General features: G+C 27.7%; 1 protein-coding gene across 1 annotated transcript; it reads right to left on the bottom strand.

Moving 5' to 3' along the window:
* Positions 1-5,272: 5,272 nt before the first annotated feature.
* LOC126659486 (L-type lectin-domain containing receptor kinase S.4-like) lies at positions 5,273-6,807 on the bottom strand. Its single transcript, XM_050352773.2, has one exon. The coding sequence runs from the start codon at positions 6,784-6,786 to the stop codon at positions 5,761-5,763; it is 1,026 nt and encodes a 341-aa protein (XP_050208730.1). The 5' UTR covers positions 6,787-6,807; the 3' UTR covers positions 5,273-5,760.
* Between the last annotated feature and the right edge of the window lie 14,196 nt (positions 6,808-21,003).

Here is a 21,003-nt window from a genome sequence, read left to right as displayed (position 1 = left end):
CATTTTATTTATCAATTTCTATTTTTACATATACTCAAAATATATCAAAATATATATTCTTTTATTTTATTTAAAAATATAATATATTCAAATACTTCATTAATTTTACATGTTAATCCACATGTCAAATACATTAATACTAACGATAAAGAAAGTGATATACCCCCTCCGTCCCAAAATAATAGTCCTATTCTTAAAAACACACATATTAAAAAATATGGTTATTATAATTATAATGTTGTAATTTTTCAATTTTATCTCCAACTATGATTAAATGTGACTTTATAAAAAAAATTCAAAATATTAAATGATTATTGGAAAATACAAAATTAAATTAATAACTGTCAAAATCAATAATTTATAATCATTTTTATAGTTAAGAAAAGTCAACAAATGAGTTTTTTAAGTATCTCATTTAACGCAATGCATTTTTCAAGTATTTCACTTGACACTATTTAAAACAAAAATAATGTTGTAAATAAGGGCAATATAGGAACAAATATAACAAAAATCTTTATAAGACTATTATTTTATGACGGATGAAAGTGGCAAATGAGACTATTATTTTGGGACGAATGGAGTACTATAAAAGTGACAATTTTTATACGATGTTAAATAATGAAAGAAGTGATAAACAAAATTAGACAAAAGGTAATTAAAATGAGAAGAAAAAATTACTATATAAAATATATAAAATAGCATGAATTGCAATTCGCTTTTATTTCAAAACAAATGCAAAATAACTATCTTATGTTTCATTTAAAAAGAAAAACATTTATTTTTTGCATAAATTTTAGAAATAAATATTTATATTTTAGTGTTATTTTATATGAAATGTTTTTTCCCTTTCAATAATAATAATAATAATAATAATAATAATAATAATAATAATAATTTTAACTCTTAACATACTTTATGAGACCATCGGAAATAAGGTGAAATTAATAAAAATTCAAAGAACAAAGGGTCAACGCGCCCTTGAACTTGTGGCAGATGGTTATTTAATTCAATTTTTACCTTTTTTAAGCAATTAATCTCAATTTTTTTTATTTTTGAGTCAGATTACCCCATAATTTAAAATTTTATTGTAAAAAAATAGGTTTAGCATAATTTTATCGCAATAATTATGGAATTTTCTAATTTCTTTTTTGCATCCCTCACCTCCGATTTGTATTTCACGCGTTTAAAAATACAATTATGGAGTAATATGGCTCACAAATAAAGAGTTTTGGGGTTAGTTGCTTAAAAAAAAAGGCAGAAGGTACAAAAAAAACCTCGACTTTTTCTCAAAAGTACATAACATCCCTTTTACTTTTTTTTGGACACAACTGAGCCTTCGTGTTTTTAAAATTGAACAATTAAACCCTCGTTGTTTTAAAATCGAATAAATAAACCCATTTAGTTTACTTTTAGGACACTTACCCCCTCAAATTTTCGGTAAATTATTTTAAACATTAAAATTATTTTTAAATTTTTTCCTTATATGATTATGAAAGACATGTGAGCCATTAACGAGTGTTTCTAGTGGTGTTGGACGAAAGGGGTTATTTGTTATATTTGAAAATAAAAAGGGTTTAATTATATCCAAAAATATAAAAAAGCTGATCTATATTCTGGTAAAAATTACGAGAATTTTTTTTGTATCTTTTGCCAAAAAAATAAATAACTATATGTCACAAATTCAGGTGGCGTGTTGACTCTTTATTTATAATTCATATGCTAAAAAAGCATATCTTTTCTTAAACATGATGAAAGTGTGTTTAGTATTGCTTTTCACATACTATGTAAAAATAAAAATGATGCAATTGGAGTTTGAACTAATCAAGTTTCATCAAAAATTGAATTATTAGTAAAATATCGAAATTAGAAAAATAATTTGTATATGTGTAATAGACTCAACCGAGTGAATCTAGTATGATCATTTAGGATTGTTTGTCTAATCTTTTAAACAAAGTGTGTACCTTTTCTTAGTATTTCTTGTATGCTTTAATTTTTTTTCTTAGGAAGTGTATGCTTTATCCTGATATTATGATATATCAAATTTTATGTTCAAAAAAAAAAAACAGAAAACGAGTGACTTGGTCCTAAGATTAATGGAGAGCTAAACTATCTATGGAAAAAAAAAACAATATTGGTTATAAAGATTTTAAATGATTTTCATATTAAAATTAATTAAAATAGTAAAGATATCATAATTATGCCACGCTTTGCAAATAAAATATCTGAAAAATAAAGAGCAATATCATATCTTATTTTAGAATGTTGTTTCGCATATTTTTTTTAATATCTTTTGATTTGATATCTTTTTTTTATGGTTAACTTAATTATATGAAAAATGCAGTTAGTAAATGGTGCCAATTGCAGTAAATATCAACCATTAAGTTATAACTCAAATGGTAGACGTGATATGCGTTGTCTGATTTGCAGATCGCCTTTTAAAAACAATAAAACAAATTAAAAAACGGCTTCACTAACTGATATAATCGCCGACTAAGATATCCGACTCAATATGAGTCGAATTTTTTAATGTTCAAAACAACCTTCAAAGCATCCGACTCCAAAATAATGTTGGAATCATCCTTTTTCTTTTTTGAGAAAAATGTTGGAATAATCTTTAATGGTGTGAGATGATTAAAATATAGAAAATAGATAAGTTCATCACATTCATCTCCCCTTAGATAGTAGTGTGAAAGAGAGTTGAGTAATCCATTTCAGAATTTAATTGGTAGAAAATGACAGATTTTTCTATCAAATTTTGATTCTTGAATGCAATATTACACGAGCATTATATTATGTCTTTTAGTGTTTCACCATTCCAATCCTTAATTCTTGTTCATCAAAAATACACTTGTTAACATTGGTAAGGACTAAAGGATATGCAAAATTAGACTTTAATTAGTGGGATATATTAATTAATCATTGCAAACTCTTAGAATTTATCTTAAGTCTTCTCCTTTTTAATAATTCAATTTACTTTTAGTAAAAAGAAGAACGTTGGAGTGGAATTTGATCCCATATTTTTCAAGATATAACTAAGTGATTAACATAATTGACATCTATGGAGTTTAAAATTGTTCCGTTATGTATTTTAAAAAACATCCTTTACATCGACATACGAAAGAATTTAAAGTTAAGACAACGTTTACTCTATTATTCATAATTATTCTTGATACCGATCTAATATTATCGAGCTTTCATACGAGATAGTCGACTGAAGATTAACTTCATAACTCACCTATGAGTAAAAGTCGAATATAGTCTAACCCTAAGACTGCCTATGAAAAATTGACTATAAACTATCTTCCAAATCGCTATAAAAAAAATTCGACTATATATTAATTTTTTAGATCGCCTATATGAAATTTACGATATAAACTAATTTTTTAAATCGACTATAAGAAGTTGACTATATAGACTAACTTTCAAGATCTCTTATAAGAAGTCGACTATAACTAATTCATCAAGTCGTCCATAAGCTACTCCAAAATCGCTCATAAATGAGTGGTAATATCGAAAATTCAAAATAATACAGCACCCATTATTTTTATGTTCTCAACTGTCTGTGAAAGATGGAACGTCCCATCTATTAGTTTAAAACCCAAAAATAATAATGTCCATTTAAAGAGGCATAACCGTCTAATGTAAAATCTATAAATATAGATTCAATATCATTAAGTAGAGACAATATATAAAATATCAACGTTTGCGGATTTTGTTAGTTATAACCAAATCTTTTAAAATTGGCTAGTTTAACCCATTTTGAGATATTTGAAACCTTTTCTAGTCATTCTTGAATCAAACCGAAAAATTTAGCATTCGTGAATGAGGTAAAATAGCCGATTTTGATTAATTTTGCTAGAAAATGTTTCAAACGAATAACAAATTTTTCGGTTCGATTTACGAATGGCTAAAAAAGGTTTCAAATATCTCAAAATGGGCTAAATTGGCCGATTTTAAAAAATATAGTTATAACTGACAAAATCCGCAAATGTTTTTGATTCACCCAAATATTTACGAGCTCTTGTCTGATTTATGGGTTCATGTCTAATTTTATAACAAATTTTAATAATTTAAACATCAAAAACGGTTATTAGATGATTCAAATCTGAAATTCTTTGAGCTTATTTTATTATTCGTGCAAGTGATTGTCTGTCGAAAACCTTTAGGTCTGTATCAATCATCATTTATGCTGTGAATGTAAAAATAAAGCATGAAAGTTGACTATGTTAAATGGGTAGTTAACTTTGTTGGAAACAATGATTGTGAAGAGATAAATTTGATTTCAATAATGTAGTCGAAACGTTTAATGTATACGGCAAGTAAACCCAAGATTTTTGTTGGTGAGATGTCTGTCCATGCCAACACCTGTATACTTCATGTCTTCTTTTTAGGAGGCAAATTAGATTTGTGAGAAAAGTGTAAGCCAAATCATACAATCCCAGTTTTTCGAGTGGATTTCTACTATTTTCGGTGCAATTCGGCTTTTTCGAAGATTGCACTGAATCGCTTTGAAATCCTTGTTTATTCGTATCTCTCGTTTAAAAGATCTTGAACAAGAGTTATGGTTAGTTTTTAGAGTTTTGGTAACTTTAATTTAACAAAAAGTTTTTTTATGTTATCTGAATTTGTATACCCGTAAACTTTGCTTGGAAAGTCATGTGCTGAATTCTTGAAGTTTTTGCTCTTTTTTGAATTTTTTGTGATGATGATGTATATAATTCTTGTATCTATAATTCTGAATTCCAGTTGAACAGATTTTTGGTAGATTGAATTACATTAGGATGATTTTCAATTTTCACAAGGATTTATTTTCTTTTTAGAGCAAATTCTGATTTTCTGGTGTTTATGAAAAACAAAATGAAAAATTAAGATTCTAATTTTTTTTGATGATCTTGGATTGGCTCATGAAATATTGGCAATTTCCGAGAATATTTAATTGTTTTTATCACTAAAGATAACTAAAAAAGAAAAATATATAAATTATGGACTCCATTCCTAAAAAAATTAAATTTTTGATCTATTAATGATATTTACTTATTGTTTTTGAATTTAAAATTTCATAAATCTAAAAACTCTCAATTTTTTCATTTCACATTTCTTAACCAAGTAGCAAATTTGGAGTTCATGTTGATCGTTTGACCTATAAAATATATATTTATTTATTTTTGGATTTCAAATCTCATATTTCTTCAAAAAAAAAATCTCATAAATTCAAAATTTGTCGAGCCGGCTCCAACAGTTGACTGAGTATAGACTCTAATATTCCACAATATAAATGAAATTTCTTCTCTCTGCTACTTAACATTTGTACAAACATACAGAAGAAACACAAACAAACTTCATGTATTGCATAAACTAAAACATGTATTTCTGCTTCTTGCTGCCACTTTAAGTACCTATCTACTTCAAGATAATCAAATTAAACAAAGTCTAACGTGTATGCAGCGTCGAATCTTGAGAGGATCATATATCATTTCGACACATGACAGTAAATGCAAAAAGATTAATAGTATGCAAATATGACATTCTATTGATGCTACTACAAAGACAAAACAATTTGATTCTTCTACGAATGCAAAACAATCCATCGCATTAAGCTTCGTGACACGGCATTACATAAAAACTACTCTTTCGATTAGAATCAGTTAGTACAACAACAAAGAACACGCAGAAAACATTAGTTAGTAACAGAAGATACATGAACAACAAACTATAGTAACGGCTAAATTCACAACATCACATTAAACATGAAACAAGACTCTAATTCGTTACCAGTTTCTCATCATTTTCCACGACCACACCGATCTTCTCATACCTAAAATCCACCGGCTGCACTTTCCTATCGATTGGAAACTTCAGTTTCCTATCGACAAACATTGAACGCATAAACAACACCAAAAATGCCAGCAATGCCACACACGAAGCAAGAATTGCCAATGGACAAAACATCTTCCTATGCTCTCTTAAACTCTTATCACCATTACCACTACCATTAACTATAGAACCGTGTGGATCAACCGGTAACGAATGCATCCAATCAGAAACTTTCCTCAACCTAAACCTCCATGAATACACATCACACATTGCCAATTGATTGCCACTATTAGTTGAGCCTAACGCCACATAAACCTCATTATCACCCAAGATTTTCGACAAATCTAGCGCCGATGCAACAAATGGATCATATGGTCTTTTATCACTCAATTCAGTAATCCTAATTTCTAATCTTTTAGAATTTGCATCATAATCAATCCAAGACTTCATTGTTTGTCCGCGTTTTGTCAATGTATGTCCTAATAGTTCATTATTTACCCTTATAATTACACTAATTTTATCAGCATCATCATCATCACCCATTGAATACCCAAATTCAATAGCCAAATACTTTTTTCTATACAATACGTGAGAATAATGTTGACCCATAAAAATTGGCACAGAATTATAAGGACCCATTAAGAGAGAAAGACCAATATAATTACCAGTAACAGAGAATTCAAATTCTGTGGAAAACGACGCCGTCTTGCTCGGATTAGAGCTATGAAATTTGAAGGAATCATTGTAGAACAAAAAACCAGAGGTTAATGTATTTGGCGTAGTGAGCTGCACAGTAGAGCCGTCAGCTGAGATTGTGGCGTTGCCGGTAAGGGCGATTTCGGAATCAAATTTGGGGTTGTTTGTAATTAGGGTTAGGGTTTCAAGTGATTGACCAAAGATTGGATTTAGAATTAATAGATTGAAAATGAGGAATTTGAAGGGGAATTGGGAAATGGGTAGTGATTTAGCCATGAAATTTGAGAAGTTATTGAAGCTAAGTGTTGAACAACTACTGGTAGTGTTATATTATCATGGTAACTTTTTTTTTTTTTTGTCAGAAATAACAATATATTAATATATAGAAGAATGACCATCCCATAAAGAAAATGAGTCATTCTTTAAACAAATAATGACTCCATTTTTGTTGTTCTTTTAGCACAGAACTCAGGATGAGATAACTGCCTTTAAAATCAATTATTTTATTTTTACTTTTGAGTGTTTACATTTTTTTTTTGAAAGTAAAAAAAGAAAAAAAAACAATATTTTTAAAATACTATCTGTTTTTTTCACAAATATATGATTTTTGAAAATATATTTATAAAATTACATTTTTAATACAAAAATATGGGTTCTTATATAAAATACAATTTCATATACATTTAGTACAAATTTTATATATAATCCGAATATTATATGTTTATAATTCGTTAATTTTATACTCCCAAAAATAATACGAATTATATACTATTCAAAAAAATAAGATGTGATATTTCAAATTCAATATTAAATTTTGAGGGGAGGACGACGGCGGACAGCTAATGCAGACATCAGCGGCAGCGAGCTGAGGACGAGAGCAGCGGCGCAATCTGCTATCGTGGTGGTGTAGTTTGTAAGGTGAGAATTGATGGTAGCGGTGGGTGTTAATGGAGGAAGAGAAGGAAAGAAAATTAGGATTTCAAGAGATTTCGAAAATAAAAATGGGAGAAAGACAATATTTTTATAAATAAAAAAATTAAATTAGTATTTAAAAAAAATATTTGCAAAAATATTTTGTATTTTTATAGTGTATGGTGTCAATTTTATTTAATTTTTTTTAAAAAGCCCTAAATATGCTTAGGCTATGAAATTGGATTGAAATGAAAAGCCCTAAATATGCTTAGGCTATGAAATTGGATTGATATGAAAAAAGCCCATAGGGCTTGAATTGAGTTGGATTTGAAGAGCGTGTGTTGTTGTTGCGATTAATTACTAGGGCTTTTTACACAAACAACCTATATTGGCTAATTGTTTACTTTTATACATGTCATATTTTTCACTTACTAAACTACCATACACGGAGCTGATTATAACTTTTATACGGATCTTATATATTCAACCCTAATAGCACAATCATCATAATTTCATTTATTTTCTCTCTCCTCATCATTCAATTCTCTCTTCCTCTCAACTCATATTCCTCTCTCTTCCTCTCAGCTCATCTTCTTCTCTCTTCCTCTCCATCGTCTTCCGCTTCGCCGTCCTCTATTCCTCCGCTCCTCCGTCATCGTTCTCATCATCGTCTCCGTTGTCATCTTTGCCAACGCCATCACCTCCTCTGCTCGTCGTGTCATCTATTTGATTTTAGATCTACAATTTATTCATTCTTCTTCTTTTTCTTCTTTTTTATTTTCAGATCTACAATTGTTTTACTGTTTTTTCACCATTAAACATGTATATAGATTAGATTTCGAGAATATAATGTTAATTTCATGTTATGTAATATAAAATTATGGTTATATGGAATAATTTTTTGTTATTTCTGAATTTTATTTTTGTGTTTGGTTGTATTTTTGTGTTTATTTATTCCGCAGCTCGATTTTTTGATGATGGTTGATTGTTGAATTACTATAATGTCACAGTGTTGTTGATTTGTTGTTGATTTTGTGTTGATAATCAATTGTATTTCCTTGATTTTAACATTGGAAAAATTTGTTTTTTAAAAAAAAAATTGGCAAATTAGATAACTTTGTCAGCGAAATAAACTAAATAAAATAAAATTTAACCGAGACTATATAATTATATGTTTGCATTATTATGTTGACATATTGTTGATTTCTTGTTGATATTTTATCGTTTGTCACAATTTTTCAAAAAATTATGTTTTATTTTATACCTTATATTGATTCGTTGTTGATTTATTGTTGACATTATGTTGATATGTATTTCAACTTTTTTTGATTTTCAATTTTATGTTGACATGTTGTTGATATACTGTTGATAACATGTTGATTTTTCAATCATAGAAAGAAAAATAAAGTTAGTCTTAAATTGCTGTATTGATGACCTGTTGACATATTTTTGATAATATGTTGATTGTTTTTTGCTTAAATCAATCGATGTTCTCATTTTACAAACATCTTGACTAAATTAGCATTAATTGTTGATATCATGTTAACATTATGTTGATAATTGTTAGTATGATAGTAGTAATTCTACTAAAGAACAACAAAGGTATAAAATGTTTAAAATAAATGAATCAGATAAAGATATTAGCATAGTAAGTAATCAAAACAATATGAAAAAACAACAACAATAATTCAAATGAAAAAAATAAAATTATTCTTACATATAAAAATAAAAATATATTAAATATACACTAACACAACAGTTCACAAATTAAAGAAACCTATTTCAAAATATATTTTTTCCTCAATTCTCTTTGCAGATACACAGTTTCTTCAAAATCACTTGTATAACTGTTTTGCGTTCCACCTCTTATACCTAACTAAATTTCGACAAAGACGGTTATGATACAGTTTCATTTCATCTAACGAAAGTTTATTTCACAGACAATATTATTTTATTTGTCAATGTTAAAAGAAAACGAATCAGTAGATATCAACATAATATCAACATAAAATCAACAACACTGTAACATTATAATAATTCAACAATCAATCATCATCAACAAATCATTCTGCAGAATAAAAAAAACGCAGAAATACAACAAAACACAAAAAAAATGCAGAAATAACATAATTTTATTATATAAAATCACAAAATTATTCTATATAACATGAAATAAGTATTAGGTTCTTTAAAGATACTCTTTATACATGTTTAATGGTGAATCAACAGTAAAAGATAAACAAATTACAAATCTGAAAATAAAAAAAAGAACAAAAAATTTCAGATCTAAAATTAAAAAGATAAAAGAAAGATGACGCGGCGAGACAAAGGCGGAACGATGGAGGCGAATCGGCGGAGGCGGAACGGCGAAGGGAGGAGGCGGAACGGCGAAGACAGAATGGCGGAACGGAGGAGGCGGAACGACGGAAGCGAAGGAGCAGAAATCGTGAAAATTTTCTTTCACAGCTCAAAAGAAATCGTGGAGAAGAAGAATGATTGAGAGAAATAAGAAAAATCGTATAAAAGAAAAAAATTTGAAGTACAAGTTATTAAAGTAAGAAAATGAGGTAGGTAAAGTAAAGATTTAACTTGTACTGTATAAAAGTAAATGGGCTGCCAAAATCAGTATTTTATATAAAAAGCCCTAATTACTATTAGTAATTTCCGGCACAATTCCGTTACACTACACAAAATTAAACGAATTCAGTTGAATCTGTACGAGTTTAAATTATAAATGGAACATTTTTTAATAACACGAAAATAATGGAATAAATCAATTAAACTCGTCTAACTCTTGAATGACGCGTTTAAATCTATTTTTTTTTGAGGTAACTGTATTTATTAAACTTGTAAAAATATTAACTTATTATTTCTGATCTAAATATATCTATGTGAAACATATTCTAATAAGACTAAACCTTTTAATAAAATAATAATAATATTAAAAGTCTAATTTACTTGACTAAACGGGCCGCACATCCAAATAAGCTCATACCAGCTCATGGCTTTGCTCAGCAATATTTCAGACATATGTAAAGAATACCTTATTGAATTTGAGCATGATTCCATTCAAATTTAATTTATATTTGGTTGTGTTTTATTTTATATGTTGAACCGAAATTATGTAAAGAATAATTGAGAATCAATATAGATTCGAGTCGATTATTTATATGTATAATAGTATTATTATAAGTAACTACAATATAATAATGAAAAAATAAATTAATCAAAATTAATTTGATTACACTCGGGAATCTATTGAGCTAAATAATTTGATGTTTGAAAGTAATTAGATAGTTGATTCGAATAGTTTGAACTCAAATTCTACTAATTAATATTAAGTTAATTTTCAAATAATTTACAAGTTAATTCGACTCGGTGATGTTTTAATTATTTTACAAGGACAATGCTTGAGCTTATATAATTATCGAATCTTCATCACTTCTTTTTTTGAATTGAGCAATGATTAACTATCTATGTGGCATATCCATGCATTTCACAAAATGAATATTAATGTGAGGTGGGTGGTATAAAGTAAATTTAGTCAAATGCAAAATCATGGTGAAGAAGATTATTATACATAGATTATGTTTGAACTAAGGAAAATAATATATCAAGAGACATTACATTTCATATCAGAATGTTGAATAATTTAATTTTGTACTCTTATATTTTGAACTTAAAGAATATTAGAATGTGTTAACGAGTTTAGACTTTGAAGATTATAATGGTAAAGCTATTCAAGATTCTACAGGGTTAAATAATTTTTAAATTACCGACTATAATTATTTTATAAAACAACTATATAAATTTTATTCATTATATTTTAATAGTTAATATTTTATGTTTTCACCAACGCGAGATTACTTGGTCAATTCGGCCAATAATTAACAATATGGATTATAAATTAATGGACATATAGCTAGATAACTATTGGTATGAATTAATTGGATAAATAATTAATTATTAAAATATAAAAATAAAAAATAATTTTATAAAACATAAATAATTTAACAGTAAAAATATTTAAAATTTGATGTAACAAACATCCAATAATTTGGGATTTTGGAGAAATTAAAATGATTTCTAGGGTCTTTCCATTGACATGACAAGCTTTGTAGTGTAAGAAGGAAACATTTTGGACATTCATGTGTACAAAATATTCTTACTTCTCGACCCCAATGACCCAATTTTCTTGTACCCATTTCAATTTTCATTCATTTCATTCAAGAATTACATACTGTACTACTCTTTATTGTTATATTGATTGCTTGGACTTTCTATGTAGTATTTGATCAATTTTTAAAAATAAAATAAAAGAGAGAGAAATTAATCACTATTACATGTAAAATGATAATTTCGTCTAATTTTTTTAAATTGTTAGAGTTTTTAGTTATCATAATACTTAACATATTACACACGTATTGAAGTTTGTAACAAATTGTAGCAAATTCTCATTAACAGAATAAGAAGTCTCAGCTAGCTTTTATACTAAGCTGATTACAAGAGAAAACAATTACTTCTACACTAAGCAATCTACTCTAATTCTGTTACAAATAACTGTCAAATAAGCTCATGAAAAAGATGTGACTTGCCAGCTAATATCCAGCTCAGCAATCCAAGTGATTCTTCTCAGTAACCAATCAGAAGATAGCAAGATAGTTGATGAGTGTAGTTGAACTTCATGAATTCTGGACAGCAGAAAATACATCTGCTGATAAATGGTCGTCTGAAGTGCACATGCATATGATATGAATTACCGAATATTACTTTGCATGGTCCCAAATAGCTCACAAAATATATATTCACCATAACTTTGCTGCACAAACAATTAATTGCAGCCCATGATTTCATTTTTTTTCTTTCACTAGAAAAAAAATGTAACTTTTGGTTGAAGACACCAGGAAGATAAGGTCTGGCCAATTTTGCAGGTTGAAAAGTTTGGTACTCCTACAGTCTAGACTATACATACTTTCATGGAAGTCAAGATGACCGCAAGAAAGGTATATATATATATATATATATATATATTATTGATTGGTGGTTGTACGGGTGAGGCTACCGCTTTCCGGTTCAACGATTGAATAAATTACATCATAAAATATAAAATTTGGACATAGTTCATAATCTAATCGGTTCAACCGCCAGCTTTGTCCAGGTTAATTGATTCAATCTGGTCCAATCTGATTGAATCAAATTTCTAGTTTTTAAAGTCATCTAGTTGTTTATCTGTTCAACTGGTCGGTATGGTCTGATTTCACACTTAAAGAAGAAACTGTTGAATATCAAATGTTATAACTTTCACATTAAAAATATGAGTAAAATAATGAGCATAGATGAAAAGAATTGAATAACTCATTATTTTAGAGTTTAAAATTGACTGTGATTTCTACCCATGATTGTGGTTTATTTTATGCTTCAAGGGTGTATTATTCTTTCATTTATCCCTTTTTTTTGGTTCCAATATATATATACAATGTGTGTATAGTGTTCGAATCGAACTTTTTTAAATCGAACAGAATCAAATTTATAAGAATATAGAAAAATTTAATTGAGCTAAATTAGTTGATTAGATTTAGTTTTTTTCAGTTTGATTTGCCTACACATCTACGTCATCTATATGTAAATACTTATCTATATGATTATTTTGTTCTTGTCGTTAGCTATTGATTCAAATGTAAAGATAGAGAGCACTCAAAATTTCAATTTTTTGCCAATGTAATAAGAGAATAATGCCATGAAATTCGTGGTCCATTGCCTTTAATTACACCAAATGAAGTAAAATAGCTTTAAGAGAGGGTAAACAATTTGTAGTAGGACCATCAAATGATAATTCCAAATGATACAAAGAGAAAAAAATCAAAACAATTATTAAAAGAAAATGAAAACAATGATATAAAATTATAATCTCTCATCAATATAGACATGTGTAATCACTTTATTATTAATGTAGATAAATTAAATTTTAATTTAAAAGATATATTCAATTTAATATAATTTTAAATAAATTAAACATTTTCTCGTTGTTTTTTGTTATTATTTTGTTGTTTCTAAGGTCCTAAATACACTTAAAGATTTGACCTAGTGGCCAAATTCTTCTTGTTGCATGAAGTTGGAGGTTCGACCTCAACTCTCTCGGTTATAGTTGACATATTTAAAAGATGTATAATACTGTTAATTTCCGCTAACTCCCACTAACAAGCGGAGCAAATCTAAATCTGATAAAAAGAAAAGAAGGTCCTAAATGAGTACTAGATAGGTAACAAGAACTGGAGGGATATAAAATTGATGTCTTACAAAGAAGGGACACTAAATTGTTTGTGATGTATACAACTTATTACAGCCCAATGATGCAGCCAAAAATCATCACTGCACCAGACAGAATCAGCCTACCAAATTACCCCACTATTCTTATTATCTTCATTACATTTTAAAATAAAAAATTAAACCACAAATTTTAGATTAATATGTTACTTCTTCCGTCATAAAAAAAATAAATACTTTTTCTATCTTTTTTTAAATTAAAATTAATTTGTTTATATCATCTTTATACTTATTGCTATATATTGAAATATAATGAAATAAAAATTAGTGAATGTTAAATAGAAATATATTATGGAAAAAGAAACTAAATTATAAAAATATACTCTCTCCGTCCCACTTTAAAAGTCTCATTTAACTTTACACACAAATTAAGAAAACATTAATTATTCTTGTCTTTTCATGTTTTGCCTCTATTAATGATAGTGGAATTTTCCATAAAACTCTTTTAAAATAACTAAAATAAGGGTAAAATGGGGTATTCAATGGAAAAATATTCTAAAAATAGTAATGGAATTTTTTAAATGGGACATCCCAAAATAAAATATGGGACTTCTTAAACGGGACGGAGGGAGTATTTATTAATTAGGGTCTTAAAAATGTGTGATAATGAAAAAATCGACAATTCTATTGGAACCATTTCAAACCATTTCTCATACCATGTTATCTACGTCAGTAACTTAGTAAAATAAAAAATTATTAAAGATGATCCATATAGATTTTTTATTATGTTAGTGTTTAAAATAAATATGTTAAATTTTAAGTTAAAATCAAACCAAACATGAGAATCGATATTGCACATTTGACCTTTGATTTGAATTTTTTATTTTTATTTTAATAAAATAGAACCAAATTAAAATTCTACTTTTCAGTTTAATTGAGTTTTTATTTTTTTCAATAATTAACTAATCTTTTAAAAAATATTCTACAATCGAACAAAAAATATACTTTTCATATATCCTTTATATTGGGCTCGGTTTTTAACTTGAACCTTAATAATGTGTTTATTTTAAAGCGATGCCTAACGTTATTAAAAATGGTAAAACACACTCTTTTGATTTTGCCGTTATCTTTGTTGATGTGGAAGACATATGACATAGATGTGTCATTTTATTCAATTTAGCCATGAATAATTTATTTTTATTGGAATTGAACGTTATAAAAAAGCTTAAACTGAACTTTCGTTCAATGCCACACGTTGTCCATGTTAGTAACGAGTTAATAAAATTTTATCAAAGGAGGATCAATAATGTTACTTTTAATAACGTTGGATACTATTTTAAAATAAAAAAATATTAAAATTAAAGTAAAAGACCGAGTCAAACATGAGAATTCAAAATGTATATTTATTGTTATCTTTATTAGTAATTCGAGGAAAATACATAATTTTGGATTTCAGCACTACCAAATTTTTGAATTAGATTACTCTACCGTAATATATATAAAGTTGAGTCCTTATATGTTTATTTATGTATATATTCGGCCTCTCTGACACAATAAGTGTTGACAGTGTCAAATCATGACTAAAAAAAACTCATTTCAAGAACTGATTTTCAACAAAATTTAAAATACAGAGATTTAATTTATAAAAATTAATATAAATTTTTTATGATTTAACACCGTGACACATTTTATTTTCAAGAGAGAAAGATCTAATGTATACAAAATTAAAAATATAAAATACTAACAAATAAAAGTGAAGGAATTCAATTTAGAAAAATGTTATATTGCATGTATCTAAATAAGTATTTTCCTAATTTGAGGGCTAATAATCACTGACGGTCCTCGACTTTTACCCCAAGCTTCCCAAAACCCCCTATACTTTCAAAAGCTTCCCTAAACCCCCAACCTTTGTGGAGGCGCCATTCACGGCCCTTATAGACGAAAATACCCCTCAGCGCCGTCATTTTTTGGCGGCTGTCATTTAAAAAAAAAAGAAAAACGGCGCCAGGTGTCCACTGACACGTCATTAAATATCTAAAAAAAATTGAAACACCCAAAATACCCCTAAACACTCAATCAAATCAAACCACACCAATCGAACCTAACCCACCCGGTCAATTTTTCAATCACCATAGCCCGTCGCCATAGTCCACCACCGTCGGCCGCCGCCCTCCGGGCATCTGTTCTTGAAGGAACAGATCGTTCCTTCAAGCTGTTCTTGAAGGAACGATCTGTTCCTTCAAGAACAGAGCTGTTCTTGAAGGAACAGATCGTTCCTTCAAGATCTGTTCTTGAAGGAACAGATCGTTCCTTCAAGAACAGATCTTGAAGGAACGATCTGTTCCTTCAAGAACAGCTTGAAGGAACGATCTGTTCCTTCAAGAACAGATCTTGAAGGAACAGTCGTTCCTTCAAGCGTCTTCTCAGACGAGCTGAGAAGACCACCGGTTGGTCTTCTCAGCTCGTCTGAGAAGACGAGAAGACGACCCAGCTGGGTCGTCTTCTCAGGTGAGAAGGCGACCCAGCTGGGTCGTCTTCTCACCTGAGAAGACGACCTGCTCCGGTCGTCTTCTCACCTGAAAAGACGACCGGAGAGGTCGGATGGGTTGGGCCGAGTGGGATGGGTCGGGTGGGTTGGGTGTTGGGTTGATGATTTTGGTTAGGGTAGATTTTTTTTTCAAATATTAATTTGGGGGTATTTTGGGTTTTTCAAATTTTTAGTGTATTTTGATGACGTGTCAGCTGACATTGCGCCGCCAAATTTTTTTTTTTTTTTTTTAAATGACAGCCGCCAAAAAATGACGGCGCTGAGGGGTATTTTTGTCTATAAGGGCCGTGAATGGCGCCGCCACAAAGGTTGGGGGGTTTAGGGAAGCTTTTGAAAGTATAGGGGGTTTTGGGAAGTTTGGGGTAAAAGTCGAGAACCGTCGGTGATTATTAGCCTAATTTGAGAGAGTAAAACTTTTGTTTAATGGGTGTGTGTGGGGTTTATAAAGCACCATGGAATTAGAAAGCCTGCTATGTGCTAGCTAGTGGTCCATTTGTGCTTCAATAGTGAGGACAAGATCCAGCACCATACATCATAAATCTTAACTTATCAATTTCAAACCTTTAGGAATATGGCTTGCTATTTACATCCAATACTTACTATGACTTTTCCAAATGCTATATGTTTATGTAGCCAATAAAGCACTATTTTGTGCTCTTCATTGATTTAAAAAGAAAAATAGATAAAAGCAGAATTTTAAAATTATGTGATTTTCTTAATTTTACTAAACAAATGGTAGTTTTTTTTATAGTCAATTAAGTACAAAATGCTTCACTTAGTCTCAAACTTATGTTCCTATTCGTTAGTTATGGTGAAAATCAGAATTAAAAAGAACAAGATGATATAAAAAAATAACTACGCGATTGAAGAGAAAGAGGATGAATGAGAAAATTATGTAAAAAGATAATTAAGTAACATATTTTTAATATGTGATTTTTTAATTAATTTAATCATTCAAAAATATCTCACCTTTTTGATTTTTTTTTTATGATCTAAACTTTTAAAGTCGTCTATTTTACCCTATTTTTTAATTTTCAGTTTTAATTGTAGTCATTTGTTTAAATTGGAATGAACAGAAATTTAAAAATATCCTTTTATATTGTTTTAATTTGTTCTTTACCATATAAAATTTCAAATATGAAATAATATGAGAAATACATTTGTATTTTTTTATTTTTAACAAATGGCTATTTGAAAACTAAAATATTGATTAAAATTGAAAATTTTAGAAGTTTGCAACAAAGAAAAATAAGTTTGGACCTAATGCTTCACTTAGTGTCAAACATTAGGATCATATGCACGGTAGTTATGGTGGAACTAGAATATAAAAGAAAGAGACAATAAAAAAGATAACTAGCCAATTCTCACAGGCTATGGATTGCTTGTTTAATATATATATATGCAATACTAATTAATTTTTGCTAATCTTCGTTAACACTTAAATTAGTGTAGTTCTATTTCTAATAAAAAAATTATTGAAAAGGAAGAAAAATAGTTGAAGATAATTAATTAATATCCAAAAATGTTCGTTTTAACCGAATTAATATACAAATTAGAATGCAAAATAATTGAGTTATCTTTCCCACAAACAACCCTTTGGCAAAATTAACAAATAACATAAACAAATTATGGCTCCACACTTAAATATACAGCTACGAAAGAATCATCCATTAATAATAATATTTTAATAGAATTTTAAAAATGTTTTTGATAGAAAAATATAATTTATAAAAAATATAAAATAATCACTGTCAATTGAGATGTGAACCGCCTGCAAACCCATATATTTAGCAATTTCTACCTTTAATAGTCAATGTAGTCCAATTCCAACCACTATATATATTAGAGAAGGCGCAGCTAAAATTTGAATCCGCAATCATGGTACGCAGATGGTTGAGGCATAAACCATTAGACTCAACCCGTGGGAACAAAATTAACTTTGTTAAAGCTATATAATCTTATTTTTTTATGAATTTTGCTTTTTTGTAAATATGGATGAGAAAAATAAAAATAAATTATTAGCCACTAAACACTCTTAGATTTCTCTTTGTTACTACTAGAAAACATCATCTTAGCAACGGATATTTGCCGTCGGTTTTTATTTATATCTCATATCTGCCTCATTTTTTTCTTTTCCATTAGATCCATCATTGTAAATTGATTGCATCGCAGTATTTTTTGCTAGTTTATTTAGTTTGAAAGCCAAATTTCCAAAAAAATTATAGAAATAATTCAAATAATTTTTAAAATTAATTTACAATTTCTAAAACGGTTTTCAATTGTTACAAAAAAGAAATTATACATTTTTTCACAATAGTTTCTACACACTTTTACTTTTTTTTTTTAAAAAAAGTTCAAATAATGTTTCAAACCATTTCATGCTGTATTGAGTATTAACAACAATTTATCAATATGTTTTAGGTACTGATATTAGAAAATATGAGGAAAGGGGGGAAATGTCAATGAAGAACACACACAAAAGAGAATAAATATCTAAATCATACTAATTTAAAATGTCTTGAAGAAATAGGAAATCGTCTAAGTAGAGAGTACATCAATTTTATAAATTACGAGTAAAGTTGATGAGAAAAATAAAATTTGGAAAAACGACAATTTAGGAATGAAGAAAGAGAAACGAATATGCTAAATAAAATACGGAATATAAAATTTGAATTTTAAACATTAAAGAAAACAATGACAAAAATATATATATATATATATATATATATATATATATATATATATATATATAAATCTTCTAAAATGGAAATATAATTTATAAATAAAGTTTAAAGGATATATTCTTTTATAAATTTTTCTGTTTTATATGGCCCCCACGGGTTTTAAACATGAATCTATTTTTTTTCTCTTTATGTAATACTTATACAACTTATTAGCTTCTTATTTACATAAAAAAAGTTATTAGCTTCTTTTTTCTATTGATTGATTATACTAATTTTTTTACCATCTTTTTAGGTGGCACTACTCATTATTTTAGAAGATTTCAATCTTTTTTGTGTGATTGTTCTACCGTTGACTACTAAAGAAAATCAATAAAAATAATTTCATCTTCTCATAATAATTATCACAAATCCAATTGTCTCATATGAGAAGTCATTATGTGATGAAATGAAGTGTGTTTTTTGGGATTAACAAACTCAATCAAGTAATGAAATTATTGCACCTACTTTTCCACGATCACTTTTACTACCCGATGCTTCTAAATTGATCTAGTTAATTTAGATATTAAAGAATTTATTCTTTTTTAAATAAAATAAATTAATTTATGAAAAAAATACCACAGATTTTGTTATTTAATATAATGATAATTTTTATTTTTTATGACGCTTGTTGTGTTTTTATAACATTCTACTATATTTAATAAGGATATAATTAACAATTATTTAATAAAATAAATATTGATGGTTATAATATGGAAAAAAAATTTGAGACGAATGAAATAACATATATTCATCAAAAATATTCATATGAAACCATTGACATATTTACATTTAATTTAACATAAGTTATAAATTTATTTAGACACAAAAAATTAAATTTAAATTATTATATTTGAGGTGTGTAATAGATAATTTTAATTTCAAACGTAAATTATAGTGTTAGTTTTATCTAAAGTTAATATGAAATCTGCGGGATGTGAAGTTTAGTCCGGTTGGATGTGCTCTTGTATAACATCTCAGGGGTTGCGAATCCAACTCCGACTTATACAGTGAGTTGTTTCGGCTAAATTTAAATTTTATAATCTAACAACTAACATCTATCTTAATTAAAACAAAATATAAAATTTATGAACCCGAGAATCTATTTATTTTCATGCATATGTCTAATTTATTTAAAATGTAATAATTTACCTATTTTGAATGTATTATATTTAATAGAGTTGAAACAAATAATTAACTTTACATAACACAAACTTTTAACATTAACAATTTAAAATACATAGTATTAATTTTCTACAAACCGAAACATCCGACCGATCTTTTGATTAAAAAAATACTGATGTGAAAGTCATAATATATTATTATATCACTGTTTTGGCATCCATCGTTATTTTAATTTAAAATTACTTGGTATTTTAAATTAAACACAATTGGTAATTTATATTTTAGATAGTTAAAGTTTAAAATTTATATAAAAATTATAAAATATGCTAAATTTTATAATTTTCCTATATATATAATAGTAATAGAGTTTTAAATATATATTATAATATCTCTTGCATATTTCTATTTTGGGAGAGGTAGAGGAGAGGAAATGCTAATCACACCCATAAATATATAATGAGAAACATAGATGATGTGATATTTGCACCATATAATATTATGATTCTTCTTTAATATTTGAATCAGTTCATTTTAATTATTGATTGGTAACAGAAATTAATGACCAAACTATATAGAGGCAGACCAAATTACAAATTGGATCACACGATGTCGTCCAACTTTGACTATCCAATTATATATTTATTTATAAAAATCCTACATCTTAGAATGCTTTGGATCCACTGACAATATATATAATATTAAGTCAATCATATGATGATATATAATTGACCTACATACAGCACATGAAGACCAATGTAAATTATAATATAATTGTAACATTTTTTGTTATTAAGCTTTTTTTAAAAGAAAAAAATATGTTGCCAATAAATGTAATGTAACTTAAAAACTTATTAGTTTGATTTAGAGGAAGTTGTAGAATTGAAAAATAAAATTAAAATTATGGTTACTTCAGTGGCATAAAAC

This window comes from Mercurialis annua, linkage group LG8 (assembly GCF_937616625.2).
Source record: "Mercurialis annua linkage group LG8, ddMerAnnu1.2, whole genome shotgun sequence".
Lineage (NCBI taxonomy): Eukaryota > Viridiplantae > Streptophyta > Magnoliopsida > Malpighiales > Euphorbiaceae > Mercurialis > Mercurialis annua.
Note: the sequence above shows the minus strand (reverse complement) of the source record. Positions and strands in the feature narration are given on the sequence as shown.